This window comes from Thermobia domestica, chromosome 11, assembly GCF_964235325.1.
Source record: "Thermobia domestica chromosome 11, izTheDome1.hap1.1, whole genome shotgun sequence".
NCBI classification, from domain to species: Eukaryota; Metazoa; Arthropoda; class Insecta; order Zygentoma; family Lepismatidae; genus Thermobia; species Thermobia domestica.
The window spans coordinates 97,586,307-97,603,358 of NC_137464.1; the positions used below are offsets into that span (position 1 = coordinate 97,586,307).

Genomic DNA, 17,052 nt, shown 5'->3' on the forward strand with positions numbered 1-17,052 from the left:
TTTTGCCTATCTTTAGTTGTTTATGAGCAACTCGAGGATTCTTGATGGTCTTCAAAGGTGCTATTGTTCTGTGCAGTAGGCAAAACCAAGAAATCTAAGTTTGCCTTGTACACCACTCCGGACTAAGTGAACTTGAATTTTTAATTTTCTCATCTTTAAAATTCTTTAGCACTCTTTTTTCTTCACTGTTTGCTACTGGTTTTTCTTTTCTGTACTTGAAAGTAGATTGCTTAAATTCACTACCTCGTAACCATTGAGCAAGCACAAGCAACAAGTTCATATTATCTTCTAAAACCGTTCAAATGGCACGTCTGTGTCACGTAACTATTAATGTTTGATGCTTATCACAAATATCAGGAGGAGTAGATGAATTAACGTACAAAATTTTAATGCGTACAAAATTTTAATTTTTTTTTTCTTTAAGATTAAAGTTTAGTGAGGGAATATACATAGAATGTATCCGTAGTAATGAATTAAAGACCCCTCGTACATCTAGTCATCCTGTTCATCATTTTCTTCATATATATATATTTCCTTATGCCGTATACAGTTTAGTGTAGTCTTAATAATTCTAGATTTTTCCCATAATATAAATAATATAAAAATACCACGTACCTTGCACATTACACTTACTGCTTTCAAAAGTTATAAAATAAGCTTGAAGCTTTAATATGATAAGGCAATGATTCAACAAAAGTAACATTAAAGCTTCTAACGTTTTAAACAATTTATAACATTCTCTTTAGAGACAACTTCTCATGTAAGTTGTATTTCATTAATTTCTGGAATTGAATTTCAGAAGCAGTACTCTAGTTCGATAAAAGTATATCACGCTTCTTTCCGCATCCATATTACATTAAAATCTCTTTCAATCAACATAAATACAATATCTTCTGTATTATAATGATGATAATAAAAACTGGATAATAATTTTTAATAAACTTCTACGAATTCAGTCATCGACAACTAAATTTCGATTCAGCATTGAAAATAAATGCGCGTGTATAATTTTGAAGCTATATTAACAAAGTACTCATAATATTGCCTATTGTCTATATTCTACGAAAACATTATAGTATTAAAAAAAAAACGTATTAAAGTATGACAGAATTAACAAAATGGAAGTGCATACTTAAGATAGGCATTGCTTTGAGTGATTTGAATTTTTATATAGAGTATAACATAATTTTTAATTTATTACACGTAACGGAAGTTAAACCAATTTACATCGATTTTAAAGGATGTAGATATACCTACTATACTCAATACGTATACTCTAACATTTTCTTCTCTGTTAAACAGTTGAGGTTTCTATTCATACAATATTAATTTCCTAAAAGATTTAAATTTCTATTCTAATATATTAAAGCTACTTTAATCTTCATGAAATCGTAATTTCTGTAATTTCGCATCTACTTATTTAAAAAAAATGTAAAGAAATTGAAACTTTTGGTGAAGTTATATACTGTAACGCGAAAAGTAAGAAGACATTTCTTTACTAAAAGAAACTAAATGAATACAGTGCAGAATTCTAATACTTTGACTGCAATACTGGTATTTAATATTCTCTACCAACATCTAAGACTTAAAGCTGCAATTGTGTAAGAATTGAAGACTAAGAGATCAACGATATTAAAATTTTGATTTCTTCTTGAATCTCTTCATCTTGGTAGTTTTATGATTTAAATTTGACTTAGAGCTTTGTTTGGCTTCTAATCAAGAAATATCTTGAAATAGCTATCCACTGACTTCTACTTTTCATCTCATCTATTCATCCTTTATCAGTAAACACTTAGACAACTTAACTAAACTAGAAGTGTTTCCCTACAGATATGGCCAATGGTTACGCAAGCTTTGTGATATCCATTGCATTGATTGGTGTGGTAACAGCTTTTCTTGGTGACATCTCGTCTCACTTTGGTTGTACTCTTGGAATTAAAGATGGAGTAACTGCTATTGTGTTTGTAGCTCTAGGCACAAGCATCCCAGGTAAACATTGATCAAGACAAATGTCCATGTACTGTATTGCAAATAACACCATCTTTTATGCACTCTCATCTTTGATGGATTTTTCGCATGGTATATAGGTATATATATATATATATATTAGATATTTCAGTGTCTCCTCATTTTCTTGTTTATCTTTCGTGGTAGCACGAAAAACGTTATTGAAATAAAACTCAAGTTCCTTCTTTTGGGAAGATGTTCGATAGGTGAGTAATGTAAAGACAATATGATGTGGTAAGAGAGGTGGTGAATGGCGCTTTGTATTCCATGTTGCATTTTGTAACTCAGTGTCTTCACTATTTTCACAAAATAACCAATTGTACCAAATACAAATCAACACAGCACCATTTCACTAAACAAGATCAAAACCCATATCAAATACTTAAAACCTCTTCTGTGCTTTACTTTTGATATAAGTGTCTGAAAATTCTCTGTTGCTGTTTGATAATTGTCTTCACAATGATTGAAAATTTTAAGTTAATTAACGGAAAACAATGACACATTAAAATAAAGTAAAAATACTCGGGAAAATCACATAACATATTTTTTCAAGATTCTAGTTCGTACTGGCAGAAAAGTACGATCTTAATGCAATTTCTCTTCTCAGAAATAAAGTATCCCAATTAAATGTTGCGTTATATTCCATGTTTTAATGAAAGAAGAAATTGCTCAACGAAAAAAAAATCTTAATATAAAATATGAAACTCTGAATCACACTTGGAAACTATAAGATAACCTAATATATATTAATTAAAATAACTTTAACTAGAAATACTGGACAAAGCAACATTTTAAAAATGATAACTGCGTAACAGTTTCGCCAATTAACTGAATATATTAGCAAAATTGTTAGACAGTTATTATTTTTAAAATAAACGCTGCTTTGTCCAGTAATTGGTATTTCTAGTTCAAGTTATTTAAGATAGTAAAGCTAATATGAACCACTTTGTCAACTAAAGTAAAATATTTTTAACTAATATTTTATCATAAATTTAAAGCTGCTCCGTGCTTTCTTAATAAAATACATTACCATTTCTGAAACCATAACGTAGTAATATGATAACTATTAGGGTAGTGTGTTCATGTTTTCTTCTTCTATTAGCTAATTCTTTTCTTTACTTTTGCTGTAGTCTGTGAAAGACGACAAAACTTTAACTTTTCTTATGAGAAAAATAATTACTGTTTTTAAAATGCATTGAAAACTCAAGAATTTGTATTTCTTACATTCACAAAAGAAAATTATAAATATTTTTTTCAATAATTACATGCAGTAGGAAATATCTTTTTTTTTTTTTTTTTAATCCTCATTCCTGTAATGCCCTTTTTCATTAATCTGAGTGAACTATAATGCGTAAGCATTCTGCGACAGTACATAAAATGATGATCTCCTTCATTAGCCTAATTTTAAATTGAAATTCGAGAGTAAACTATTTTTAAATATGTTTCGAGACCAACATATGCAGCATATTTTGTTAGCATATTTCTCAAAACAAGATTAGAATAAGTTCATTTGCTTCGTTATGAAATGATGCAAATTATCTCTGTCTTCTCCTGAAAGAAACAAATATCAAATGAGTTGATACTAGGTGTGAAAGCTGCAAGTTAATGAAAACTACGTACCTCCTGAAAATAATTAGTACAGCGATATATATTTAGTACTGAATGGAAGAACATAGTATATCAATGTTACTATGTTATTTCCAAGTAATAATATATTTCATTCTACATTATAGTTCTTGCCATTATAAAACACTGAATATGTAAATTGCATTGCATAATTCTGATATTTACCTCGTTTGTCTTCATTTTCTCTCCTTATACAACATTTATTAAACTTCAGTTATTTAAGTTCCACTAGTCCTTAGATCTGTCTCCCGAATATATCAGTATCATCGTTCTTTTATCTTCACGGCCTTTGCTTTTTATAAGGTACTTTGCTAGTGTACGCTGATATATATCATCAAACAATACAGTAAATGAAGCTGTATCTTTCTAATCTTCCATATAAAAATAATTAAGACGATGTGGTGGATAGTATACGATATCTTTCCCTTGCACAAATTTTAAATGAAGTGAGATCTTACATAAATGAAAAAAGAAAAAAATAATTTAGATTTGGCTTTATATTGGCTACTTTTTAGCAGAAGTATACATATTTCAACAGCATTACCTCAATTTATTATCGGAAGCAAACTGACCTTGATATCAAAGAAGAATGCGATGATATTGGTAATATAGAATATTAGTTTAAGCAGAAATGTTAAAAAAAATCTATTTAACTTAATTGTAGTTTGCTAGAAACAAAAATCAATTTTTTTTTCTCGAAAGTCGTGATCGGCGACCTTATTTGAAGGATGAACATGTCAGTATTCCTTGTGGTTCCTAGTGATAATGGCAAGTGCCTAACTCCTCATAACGGTGACAGCATTTGACTTATTGACATTAATTAAATTGCCATTACTTTCCTTCTGATAGTTTCATATCCGAATACCGCTAAGAAAAGTCATTTACTTCGTAAGACCAGTAAATATGCATGTTCGAAATTAAATATCAACTTGAAGGAAAAAAAAGAAAAACGCACAAATTATACAGTACAGAAAATATTTTGTGATTTTACAGTATGATGAATATAAACAAAAAATAAAAATATATTCTAAGAAAGTAGATCTTTCATAAGTTTATAGTGTTTGATCTTCATTACTTTAGAGGAAGTAAGTTTTAGTATCGTGTATAGTAACAAACGCAATCTTGTACAGGAAACCTATAATTCATTAAATGTTGGTTTAATAGTAAAATCAAAATTAATAGTGTCTTCCGTTATTATATTTTGCTAATAATAATAATAATAATAATAATAATAATAATAATAATAATAATAATAATAATAATAATAATAATAACAACAATAATAATAATAATAATAATAACAACAATAAAAATAAATTAGCTGCAATTCGATAATAGATCTTGACAGGAAGGCTAAAGTAGTGTCGTAACAGTAAGTGGAAATATACGAATTGTGTCGATGAAGAATATTCGAATATGTACGTTAGGATTTAAAAAAGACTTGTATATAGTAAATATGAAACAAACTAATTTTTCTGTTTTTCAAATAAAAAAGTAAAAGGAACAGGAATGATTCGGGGATAAAATACAGGGTTTCAAAACAACACCGACAACGTTTGGGAGGTGATTCCTGATACCAAGATAAGACCAAAAGTAGAGACCAACCTGGGTGAACAAATGCTTCCTTTCGGAGTTATAGGCTGCCGCAAACGTGGAAAAAAAAATGAAATTTAAAGGTCCATAGCTCCAAAACTATGAGACCTACCGTAGTCAGGTCAAGACTTTACTAAGGAACTAATATGTGCTCTATCCAAAAATACATGCTTCAGAGTCCTGCAGTACTTCCCCAACAATTTTTATAGAGGTAGGTAGTGAGTACTTCAGATTATATGCTCGTAACCAAACTGCCTATACAAAAATTGTTGCCTGAGTACCTTAGAATTCTGAAACATGTATTTTTGTATAAACCACATATTAGTTCCTAAGTAGAGTCTTGACCCGACTACGGTTGGTCTTATAGTTTTGGAGCTATGGGCCTTTAAAGTTCATATGTTCATGTTTTTGGCAGCCTATAACTTCAAAAGGAAGCATTTGTGCACCCAGGTTGGTGTATACTTTTCGTCTTATTTTGGTATCAGGAATCACCTCCCAAACGTTGTCGGTGTTGTTTTGAAACACCCTGTATAAGGACAATTCTTGTTTTCGTTGGTAAACACAGCGTTGTCTTAGTACTTCATTTTTGCTTCCCCTTTCCATGTAAAACCATATTACTATACTATATTGTGCAATCTCATTATTTCTCTGAAGCTGATGACACAACAATAACCACGTTCCAATGTTGTCAGTAGCTTCACACATACTGAGCTGAGTTCAAAAGATTATTGATTTTAACCTTCTCTGAACTAAACTGTAAAATTATTATACTCTCTTTATATCTTCAAGATCATATATGTAGCATTTCTTATTGCATAATGCTGCTATGGATCCATTGGATTTTTTTTTTTTTAAGAAGAATATATCACCATTTTGACAATGCAACATGTCAAAAGCAAGGATTGTTCATAAACTTTTATTTTCTTTAATTTTCAGATTTATATTTTATTATTTCCATTCGTTTATTAACTGTACACTTTTATTATTGTAGTTTAGTAACTGCAGTTCTAATTTGCACTTTTCTTTTTTCTAGAGCACATTCTTTCTTTCCTATTCTTTTCAGTTCTTGTACAAAAATGGAAGAACTATCAAGGCATGAGAAAAATTAGAATAAAGTATTGTTTTAATTTCGCTATACTTATCTATTTCTTTCTTATTCTCAGATATATATGACGGGTATGTCTGTTTCGTTGTTTCCATAATGGGTATTGGAATGCTTACCGCTTTTATTGGTGATATCGCATCTCATTTTGGTTGTACTGTTGGGATAAAAGACGGAGTAACTGCTATTGTGTTTGTAGCTCTAGGCACGAGCGTTCCAGGTAAATTCGATCACAATTTCGTGTAGTGAAACCGCAAGTAAAGTATATTTTCATTCAAGCACTCGCATTTGTTGCTTTCGCACGCTATGTAATGTTACGTAATTATTATACCTTATACGGGTTAAGGAAGAAAGTACAGGAAAAGGAAAATGAGTTTATACTCTTTTTTTATTGTTAAAATTATTAGTGAAGTGATGGTGAAGGGTAATAGGTATAATAAAAAGTGCTTGCTGTATCTTTTATGTAATAAGCATGATGCTTTTTCTTGCCAATGAAAAATCTTACTTTTGTAGTATAACTATCCAATCCTATTTTGTGTTCTATCCTGACTGAAAAAATATGTGACATGATTTAAATTGAACAGGAAGTTAAGTTGTGAACAAATTTTAATCTCTTAAATTGCAAAACTAATCATAAAGAATTAGTTACGCACAAAATAAACATAATTACAAAATAAATAATTTCATTGTAAATACATTGTAATACCATTGTGTACATTTTTTGAACTTATAATAGTTAATTGCTAAAATTACCAGTATACATTGTAATACCATTGTGTACATTTTTGAGCTTATATTAATTGCTAAAATTACCAGTGAACTGGAAGTTTTCTTGATATTCAGAAATTAAATTAGCACGACCAGTGGCGTATTTACGATTTTGTTTCGGGAGGGGCTTTGCTAACTTTCGGGGGGGGGATTTGCCTGAAAATGTGAAAATTCTGCAAGATATTTCATATACTTTACTATAGTAAGTAAGATTTCGGGGGGGGGCTTAAGCCCGGAAGCCCCCCCCCCTAAATACGCCACTGAGCACGACGAAAGTTTTTGTATTTGCGTCATTGGCTTTTAGTTCTACAATCCTGTCTATGATTTAGTTGACGCGAGAAATTATTGAAATTTGCTTTTCAGACTTGGCTAATTTTTCAATCGTTATTAACATAAATCCATCATAATGCTAACTTTAACAATCAAATTCATCTTGCTGAAAATAAAATATTAGAAATATGTCAGTTTTCATAGTATATAAAGGAGAAATAAATAATTTAAAATTGGAATCATCTTTGGTTATGCGAAAGCGCACGTACATCTTGGAGACTAAAACTTAAGGTGAGAGTACGAATATTTTAGAGAGTTTGAATGTCCGAGGAAACGGTTTGATTTTATACTATAATTTTCTAGAGCAAATGAATGACTTTCGGTACAATTTATCTGAAATATAACGTGTAAAGGAAGACATACCCGTATATTTTTCATGGTGATGTAGCACTATTGTTCATAATGTTCATTTTCATTGCACATTTTTTCCTTTTCTTTTTACAATATCAAGTTTGTTTATGTTGTAAGATAATATACTTTCAGCTTGATTTGTTGTTATGCTTGTGTTGCACTTAATGAATTTGTTTTAGTACCTTTATCCTATTCCCATAGCCCATTATGCCACAAAAAGGAAACAAAGAATCTTTTCAAGCATAGCCCCCTCAAGAATAAGAAACAGTGAAGGAAACAGAAGAGCAACAAACAACGAAGAATTCTCCATTTTTCAAAATTACCATTAGAATTTAGTTGAACAAGATATTTTTTTTTTCTTGTTCTCAGATATATATGACGGGTATGTCTGTTTCGTTGTTTCCATATTGGGCATTGGACTACTCACTGCTTTTATTGGTGACATCGCCTCACACTTTGGTTGTACTCTTGGAGTAAAAGACGGAGTAACTGCTATTGCGTTTGTAGCTCTAGGCACAAGCGTTCCAGGTAAACTCGACGAAAAAGGCCTCATCCTGTGTTGTACCGTACACTCTGCTACAAATGACTTACCTAGAGTGTTGCTTTGCATTATTTTCTCTCTCTAACTCCTATTGTCTCTTTATATAATAGTATTGACTTGGAATGAATAATAATAATAAATAGTATGACTGCTTTACACCATGCGCAATTACACAGAAGATTAAGGTGTCTTGGTTACATACAATTACACTGTGTGCTCTGAAAACCAGGACACATTGTTGACTTAATCCCCATGATCCAAAATCCTATATCTATTTGTTTTCTACTGTAAGAAAATAAGAATGATGTTTTTACATCATAAGTAAGTACAAGAAGAATTAAATGTTTCTTTGTTTCCAAAATTTCAATGAATAAATATAGGAACAGGAACCCATCATGATCTTATAATTTATGGTGTTCTCTGGATATGGAAAAGAAGTTCAATTGCTATAAATCAAGCGATTGTTTAAACTAAGTAAGTATTTATCTTGCATTTTCCCCCGAAGAGAACCATACCTGTGTTTTGTATGTTTGTGGAACTATATTTTTAAGACTACGCTCATCTTATTTTTTTTTAATTTTTGAAATTTTTTTTTAATGTTATGAAACAATACTGTTCCAGCGTGAATTATTGTCACCTATGCACTTTCCTTTATAGAATGTACCTTTATTTGTTCTATAAATGTTTTCCAAAAAATGAAGTGCTTGTTCAGGTACTGCACATCTCCACGACAGGCCAAGACAGGAACGGAACAACAAGCAACCGGCAAATTGTTATCTTAATAAAAAGAAAATCGACTGTCAAACAATTTGAGCAAAGGATTTCCCTCTTTTTCTTTCTTTCTCTTGTTCTCAGAATTATATGACGGATATATCTGTTTCGTTGTTTCCATATTGGGTATCGGAATGCTCACTGCTATCATTGGAGATATTGCCTCGCATTTTGGCTGTACAGTTGGAGTAAAGGATGCAGTCACCGCTATTGCTTTCGTTGCCTTGGGTACAAGTGTACCAGGTAAGGTTGGGAAAAGTCACAAAACTATACCCAACATAAGATGATGGTGTTGTGGCGTGCTAATAGAGAAACAAGCTCAACAGTGCCAGATGTAGTGCGTAGAAAGAATACATGTAGCATAGCGAGATCTCCTCCTTCATTAAATGATCTACGGAATTCATAGATAAATAAAATCCAAATAATGTATTTATTTACTGTTCTTCGTGCTATATTAAATGTTATATAGATAAACTACATGAATTCGAAAGAATAATCCTCATAATTCTTGTCGTGCACTCTCAACTTACTACTACGATAACAACATTTCTTTTTCGTACTTGGAATTCGGAACTTCTACTGTGAAGTCATTTTCGTACATTCCATCTAATGTTTTCAAGCACCGTAATCGTTAGAAACTTACGGTGATTATAATGGTTTTGATTTAAACTTCATTTAAAAATTGAAATAAATTGCATCAAAGTCTTCCGTGAATATTTTCATTTCCTCCAGCACTTGGTTCTAGTTCAGCACGCTTTATTTTGGAGAAAATATTATTTTGTAAACAAACAACTTTGCTCCTGGATTGGACTCGTAGACTTTCAAAAGCTTTGAACGATGGTGATTCAAATTTTCATATTGTAATTTTGTATATGTATAACAGCAAATAACTTTTCAGAAACTTGAAAAATACATAATTTTGTATTAGATTTCTTTCCACGAATGTGGTTGGCGATCTATTTCTGAGTCTAAATCTTCTGGCATTGCATTTAAGTGGTATTATTTCAGCCAATTGCTTAAAAAAAAAAAAAAAAAAAAAAAAAAAAAAAAAAAAAAAAAAAAAAAAAGCCATTACAAGGTTTAATAAGCAATTTTCATGCTTAAACACGAAGATCGTTTTAAGTTTCAGCATTACAATATTTCATTTTGCTTATTGGACTACTACTATCTTAATACAATATTAAACTTATATATTTATTTTGATTATGAATTAACGAGAAAAAAATATATATCATCGATAAGAGTCATATTATGAATAAAAATGATTACAGTATTCTTTTCCAAATTACACAGAAATATCTATCTACTTCTTTGGAATTAGTAAAATTCTTCTCGACAGAATGACAGAAATCAAAATTAACAGAGAACAAATGTGATAATAGAAGCTGTGGAAGTCCTTTAGAAAGAGATTGTTTCAGGAAATATTGATGAATTGAGTTACCATCGTGATAAAAGAATAACGAAAGAAAAGGAACTTTCAACATAACCGTTGAGAAAATGGGATAAAATGTTCTTAAATGCACGCTCTATACCTACCTGCATCAGGATTGATAAAAGTTTCTTTCCAAATATCATACTATAACTGAAGGAACTCTTTGTTGTCTAGGATTGCAACAAGGACTTGAAAAAAGACATGCACACTTCTACTTGTGCTTAGAAATGAACTTTTAAAAACGAAATGACGAATTGCATTCATGCTGTTTGTAGTTTCCAACATTGAAATAAATTATAAAATATGATATAATTTCTTCATAATATATTTTTGATGCATATCTTTTGAGATATTTCAATTCTTCATATATGATAATCAGTCAACCCTCCCCCCCAAAAAATAAATAAATATATATATATATACTGTACATATTACAATTCATATGGCTATTGAATTGGTGCTAGAAATGCTTCAATAGAAGAATTTTTGAAAACTGTTTCAAGTACTTTTATAATTGCTAGTAACTGTGCAGTTGCCAGTTACATATGAACAAATCGATACTAAATATCCATCTGGAGCTACTTTTTAGACTAATTCAATAAACACAGTAAATTTTCTAATTTGATATTGTATGTTAGTTTCTTACTGGTGTGTAGTTTCGTTACGAAATCTAATTCTTAAATGTAGAGAAATTTATTAATATTTTTGTTCCTGATATATTTTCCAGTTCATATAATTATTCCATACCATTGCTTTCCTCAGTTAACATGTAGTAAATCAATTGTACATTACTTTAGAAATGAAAGAATTCAAGTTTTAGAAATTGGAGAAAGTAGATGCCAAAATATTGGAACTGCTAACCCAGTGTTTCATCTCACGAAATTTTGTATGTAGGTAAATTTTCAACTTTGATAATGTCTTCTATATACATTTTCTCATTCATTTGAATCTTGTTCTTATTTAACATTCTCAGTAATTATTTCAATCTTATATCTATCTATACTTTCATTGCTGTAGTATTTTTGTCAGTTCAATCCAACAATTACAGGCATCAGTTGTGATATTAATTACACAATTTCTTTTCAAGAAACAGGATTTGCTGTTTATCTGGAAATTTTCAATCTTTACACTTGTTTTATCCTTTTCTCACGGTAATTAATGTAGTATGAATCAAGTGCTATAATAAATAGTAACCTTGAAGGTTTAAAACCATGAATGACTCGCTGCTATTATAAGCAAATTGTAATGAAGGAGGACCCTTTTCAAATATTGTTTTCTCCTTTCTTTAAGTCTATCTCCTTCTTTTTTTTATAATTTCTGTTTATTCTTTTCTTTCTTTTCTTGTCTTTCTGTGTTTCTCACTTGACACATGAATGTACAAAATGACATGGAACAATCTATCAGCCCGTAAACGTGACTGTACGACCAGAATCAATTGCATGCTTAACATTGTTTTTCAAAAATATTAACAAGTGCTGCTACATTTTATTTACAGTGCGTGTTTATGTACGTCTTCATTCAGTGTAGAAACTTTATTATTATTATTATTTTTAAAACTTAGCAACATAACCGGCGGAAAATCAAGAAGCAACTAATTACCGTATTTACCCGCTTGATTGTTGATGTGTACAGAAAATGAAGATACGTTAACCGAAATAATGACCTAACTCTTTCTTCCTCTGCTTTTCTCTCTCTCTTCCTTCCATTTAATCCCAACTTATTTTTTTTATATGTGATGTTTTTATATTCTCCAAATAGAACACTTAGGTGGCTGGTTATGTTTCAATATCTCCATAATGTGGGTTGGGATCCTAACCGCTATCATAGGTGATGTTGCTTCCCATTTTGGTTGTACTGTTGGGCTTAAGGATGCCGTCACAGCGATAACCTTTGTAGCATTGGGTACCAGTGTGCCAGGTAAAATAACATTTAGCTGACCATAAAATAAAAGAAAAATACCATCCTTTCTATTTATCTTTCTTTTTAATTTGGGCAATTTATAAACTTCTTTGCTGTATTTTACGTACATTGCTAGAACTTTGCTTCTAATGAGAATAGTAGAATATATTTAATGCCTTCTTGTTTATTAAAGTAATTTAAAGGTGGGTTTTCCATATAAGATGTATATTATTACTGGAAAGGCGGTAGCAGACATCTTTCGAAATTGAGAAAATTTATAATTTATTCTTCTTGCCTGTAATATTAACGTTTCCTTACACATATATTAGATTATTTTGATTCTGATAACAATGGGAAAAAGATAGATCCGTAGAACCCAAAGTTGTTAAAAGAAGGGGAACACAAAGTTTGAAAAAAATTTGAGAGCGTAGTGGGATTATCAAACGGTAAACTGAGAACATAATTGGAAGTTGCAAGTGGGAGCAATAATACAAAGCTTCGCAACTGCCTATATACATTACAAAAAATTATTACCATACACAGCCTTTGCTTTAAATTTCATAACTTAATTTGACAAAACCAAAAGATTAACTATTAGCAATATATCACATATAGTGTATTATTGCGCAAAAAAAAAAAAAAGTCAGAATATTTATTTAAAGACTGTAAGATTCAAGGGAAGGTTAATTCTTTGTAACTTAAAATATCATTATGATTACTCTGTAGGACATAATCGTGGGTTGTTATTTTAAGAGTTTTCATATTTTTCCGAATTATAATATTAAAATCTGAATCAGTAAATTCAAATTTATATTTTTCTACCTTACGTCAATTTTTCTGTCTAGTTAAATCTGTTCTTAACTATTTTACTTTTTCAAGTCTGTGGGAAAAGTTATCAGAATAGTAGAAGGTTTACAATTTGAAATAGCTTTATTTTATATTTTCTGAGTGAAATAAGTGAATATTCGCGCGCGCACACACACACTCACGCACACACACACACACACACATACACATACATACATACATACATACATACATACATACATACATACATACATATAATACAAAGTTGCAGGAGCGAATTATTCAACTGGAAGCAAAACAAAATAATCGATAATTTAATTTTGATTTATTTGAAGAAAAAATTTCTACCTACCTAAAATATACATAAAATTAGAAACTGATTTTGTAATTAATGTAGCATTTCGTGACAAAGAATTCAGAAATATAGATTATTAATGATTATACATTTCCACGTACTTACACATACTATAAAATACGTAATTATGAAATAGTTAATGCAGTTTTGAAAATAGTCTTTGTTTATGAAATTTAAGGCAGTGGTTGGTGGATTCATTGTTGTAATGTATGACACTTAATAATATAATTAACATATTGAAATTCTTAAGGACTTAAATTTTAATAGACCATAGCAATACAAAATATTTAATTATAGTAAAAATTGAGTATGTGCAACTTATTACTAAAGCTTACGGAAGTACGAAACTCGTAGTTTATTCAGCAATTATCATAAATTATTAACCTTTCCAAAATTTTGTACTATTCTTTATACGCTTAATTAATAGATATAACTACACATTCTTCAAATGTGTATTCAATTTTATCGACTTTTCTTTTGTAATAATGAATCTAAACAGGATTCGCATAACATTAGTTAGTATTAGTATTCATGTTTAAATATCTGATATATTTAAGAAATTTACTGACCTTAAACTCTACTAGAAATTATGTATAGCATACGTTAGATTTGAAATACTGGTTTCAGAACAATATTTACCAATTTCATTTAGAGTTGGTTTCTGCGTTATCTATCTTTGAAATTCGTATGGTACGATGTTTAATTTGAAGTAGCACATTATTGATTTTACATTATTACTAGCAAACAAAACGAGGAACTCTGTTTAAATTCTTTGTTCCATATTATTGTTATAGACCGTCATACATTTCAGTATTGATATTGTTCTGTACAAACATTTTTTTAAAATGTAATTCTTACTTAGATTCGCATTTACTGTTATTTAAAAATAAGGATTATTTACTTTTTATAGTGAGACATAGTTTCATGTAAACCAAGTTATCAATTTTATTATTTCCTTTAAGAAAATAGTTTGCATATGTAAAACGTTCATGAAAGACTTAGTTCACTTTAACATAAAATATGCAGTAATTATCATAATGCGATCGCAAGCTTTTGAGAGTTTATTCTAATCTGTGGTAAAATACTTTCTTATTTTATTAATCTTTAGTTTCATTTTGCAAGTCAAAGAACATTGTATCACATATTTTGATATTTCCACTGGTTTCAAGATTCAGAATATAAAAGTATTAATTTAAAATATCAATCAAAATCTTTTCTAAAAAACTTCGACAATCAGTCTGATATTAATATATTCGTACTTAAAAAAAATAATAAATGGGAATTTAAGTTTTGCTTGCCAGTTTTAATTCTTATACTGAATTAATTAATGGCATTCAATATTTGAGATATTCATTTTAAAGAGAAATATAAGACGTAGATTTCTCTTCTCAAGATTACCTAATTGTTATTTCAACTGTATGATATGTTAAGAAGTTAATTCAATTAAATATAAGGAAATAGATTCTACAAAATTAAGTTTCTTTTACTGTTTACTTATCTCGTGATTCTTTTAGATTACAGATAATCAGTGATGATTACTATTTACCTGAAAATAGTATAATCTGATTCTGTTTCCCCAAGGTGTTGACTTATAAAAACGTAACTTTCTAATTATTTTTGTTTAACAAAAATTTTATAGAAGTTATAGTATTGACAATAAAGCGCTAGAGAATATGCAGTAAATGTAATTAGTGAACAATATGGAAGAAGAGAGAGAACAATCAATGTTATATGTCTTTTCCGTCGTCTTGATCTTTTCCAATAATTTCTTATTATCCTCGTGAAAAGTTGTGTTAACCTTTGTGTGAAACGCTTGCATGCATATTCCTCTTCGTGAAGTGTCAAATTAATGCTCTACAGTTTTTTTCTACACATAATTATTAATAAAGCTTAGTATTTGGATTTCAAAACATAATAACAACAACAACAAAAACAACAGCAACAGGAGCCCAAATTTGGTTCCTGAGAAGTAACGCTTATTTCACATTCTTATACTACACAACACCTGAAAATTTATATGCTATAAGTGTATGCTGTATGAAGTAATTTGTTAATAATATATGAATGTGTATGTAAGAAATTGCAATATGGTAAGCTATAATATACGTAGGTATACGTGACATGTGAGGATGTGTACCTGCTCGAGTGTCGTATGTTGATGAATATATGGATGTGAGGTGATGTAGTTTATGCAACTTTTATTGACGTTACATATTTCTGTGTGTGTTTGTATGCTATAATATGTGCTTTAAAGCTGTCAAGTAATCCGTTAAAATAAGAAAATAAATTGTTATCGAGGGTGAGCTAATTGAATATTAATAGATAGTTGAATTTGTATGTAAGATGTAAGATCCTAGTATTACGTGAGATCTAAGTACATACTAATTTATATATTGATTTGTATATAGAATTTTTAATTCAAAAATTTTACAAATTCAGATTTTCAAAATACTGTATGCATATAGGGTAACATTATGACTTTAAAGATGTCGAATAATCCGTTAAAATACTTTTTGTGGAAAAAGAATAATTTTCTACCACTGTGTCAATCACTAGCATCTCTTCCAACGGCGAGCTGAGACATAACCTATAACTCAGCGTAGAATCCCGGACCACCTCTGTTACCACCGCGAACCAAACCCAGATATTTTATGTCAAAGGTGCGTATCCTAACCATATAATCACGAGAGATCTTTGCTCTCCCTTTCTTATATGTGCGGTGAGTAATAGAGTTTTTAGAAAAACAGCGTATAAAGACCGTCCTGATAACTGGTGAAAAAGCTTACAATCGAAGTTTACTTTAATCAACCCCAATCAAATCGCGGCTTTTAACTGCCGTGCGAAAACTCATAATGAAGATGAGTCCAAGGATTCTCTAGTTAAGGAAACATCTTCGATTAAGTTGATGCTAATGTGTCTGTTACGGTAATGAGTTGCTAATCAGTTATTCAGAGTAAATTTGTAGATAACTGACATCTGTACAAATTACAATTAATGCAACGCTTCAATGAGGGTGATCGTGCAAACATGGTCCAATAAGCAGAACAATTTAGCTGGAAAATAACGATAAACCCTAAATTCCCACAGACAGTATGATTCAGTGATGAGTTGAACGCAAAAACGTACCTCAAAATATCGACTGCTCCGTAAACCCATATTGTATAGATAAGTTTCAAATGGTCACTCCAACTAAGATTACAGGTGCGGGTATACGTGAAATCCATCTTATAGGATGCTACTTAATTGATCATCTGATGGTTTACTCAACTTTCAGTACTAGCTGCATTTGTGATTGATCAGTGTTTCCGTCGGTTTTTACGGAAGATGGACTTTTCTAGAGATTTGTAATATGACGCTTTACCTTCACGCTTTAGCTGTTAGATGATGGAATAATGGACCTCCAACTTCTACGTCTGTGAGTTCAGGTGTCCTGTTCAATGGTAACCACTCTCTCTCTGATCTATCTCGTT

At 30.2% G+C, this 17,052-nt stretch overlaps 1 protein-coding gene across 8 annotated transcripts in view; it reads left to right on the top strand.

The window, feature by feature from the left end:
* Calx (sodium/calcium exchanger 3) overlaps window positions 1-17,052 on the top strand; it is a 646,863-nt gene that overhangs the window by 617,203 nt on the left and 12,608 nt on the right. For 3 of the 8 annotated variants that reach the window (XM_081730841.1, XM_081730848.1, XM_081730842.1), the window contains one exon: window positions 12,280-12,438. The exons of 1 other annotated variant lie outside the window; for it this stretch is intronic. In XM_081730841.1, coding sequence (XP_081586967.1) covers window positions 12,280-12,438 — 159 coding nt within the window. Of the gene's footprint in view, window positions 1-1,830; window positions 1,990-6,389; window positions 6,549-8,146; window positions 8,306-9,173; window positions 9,333-12,279; window positions 12,439-17,052 lie in introns of all 8 variants that reach the window. 4 more of the 8 variants (XM_081730847.1, XM_081730846.1, XM_081730845.1 and 1 more) reach the window with 4 other exon arrangements.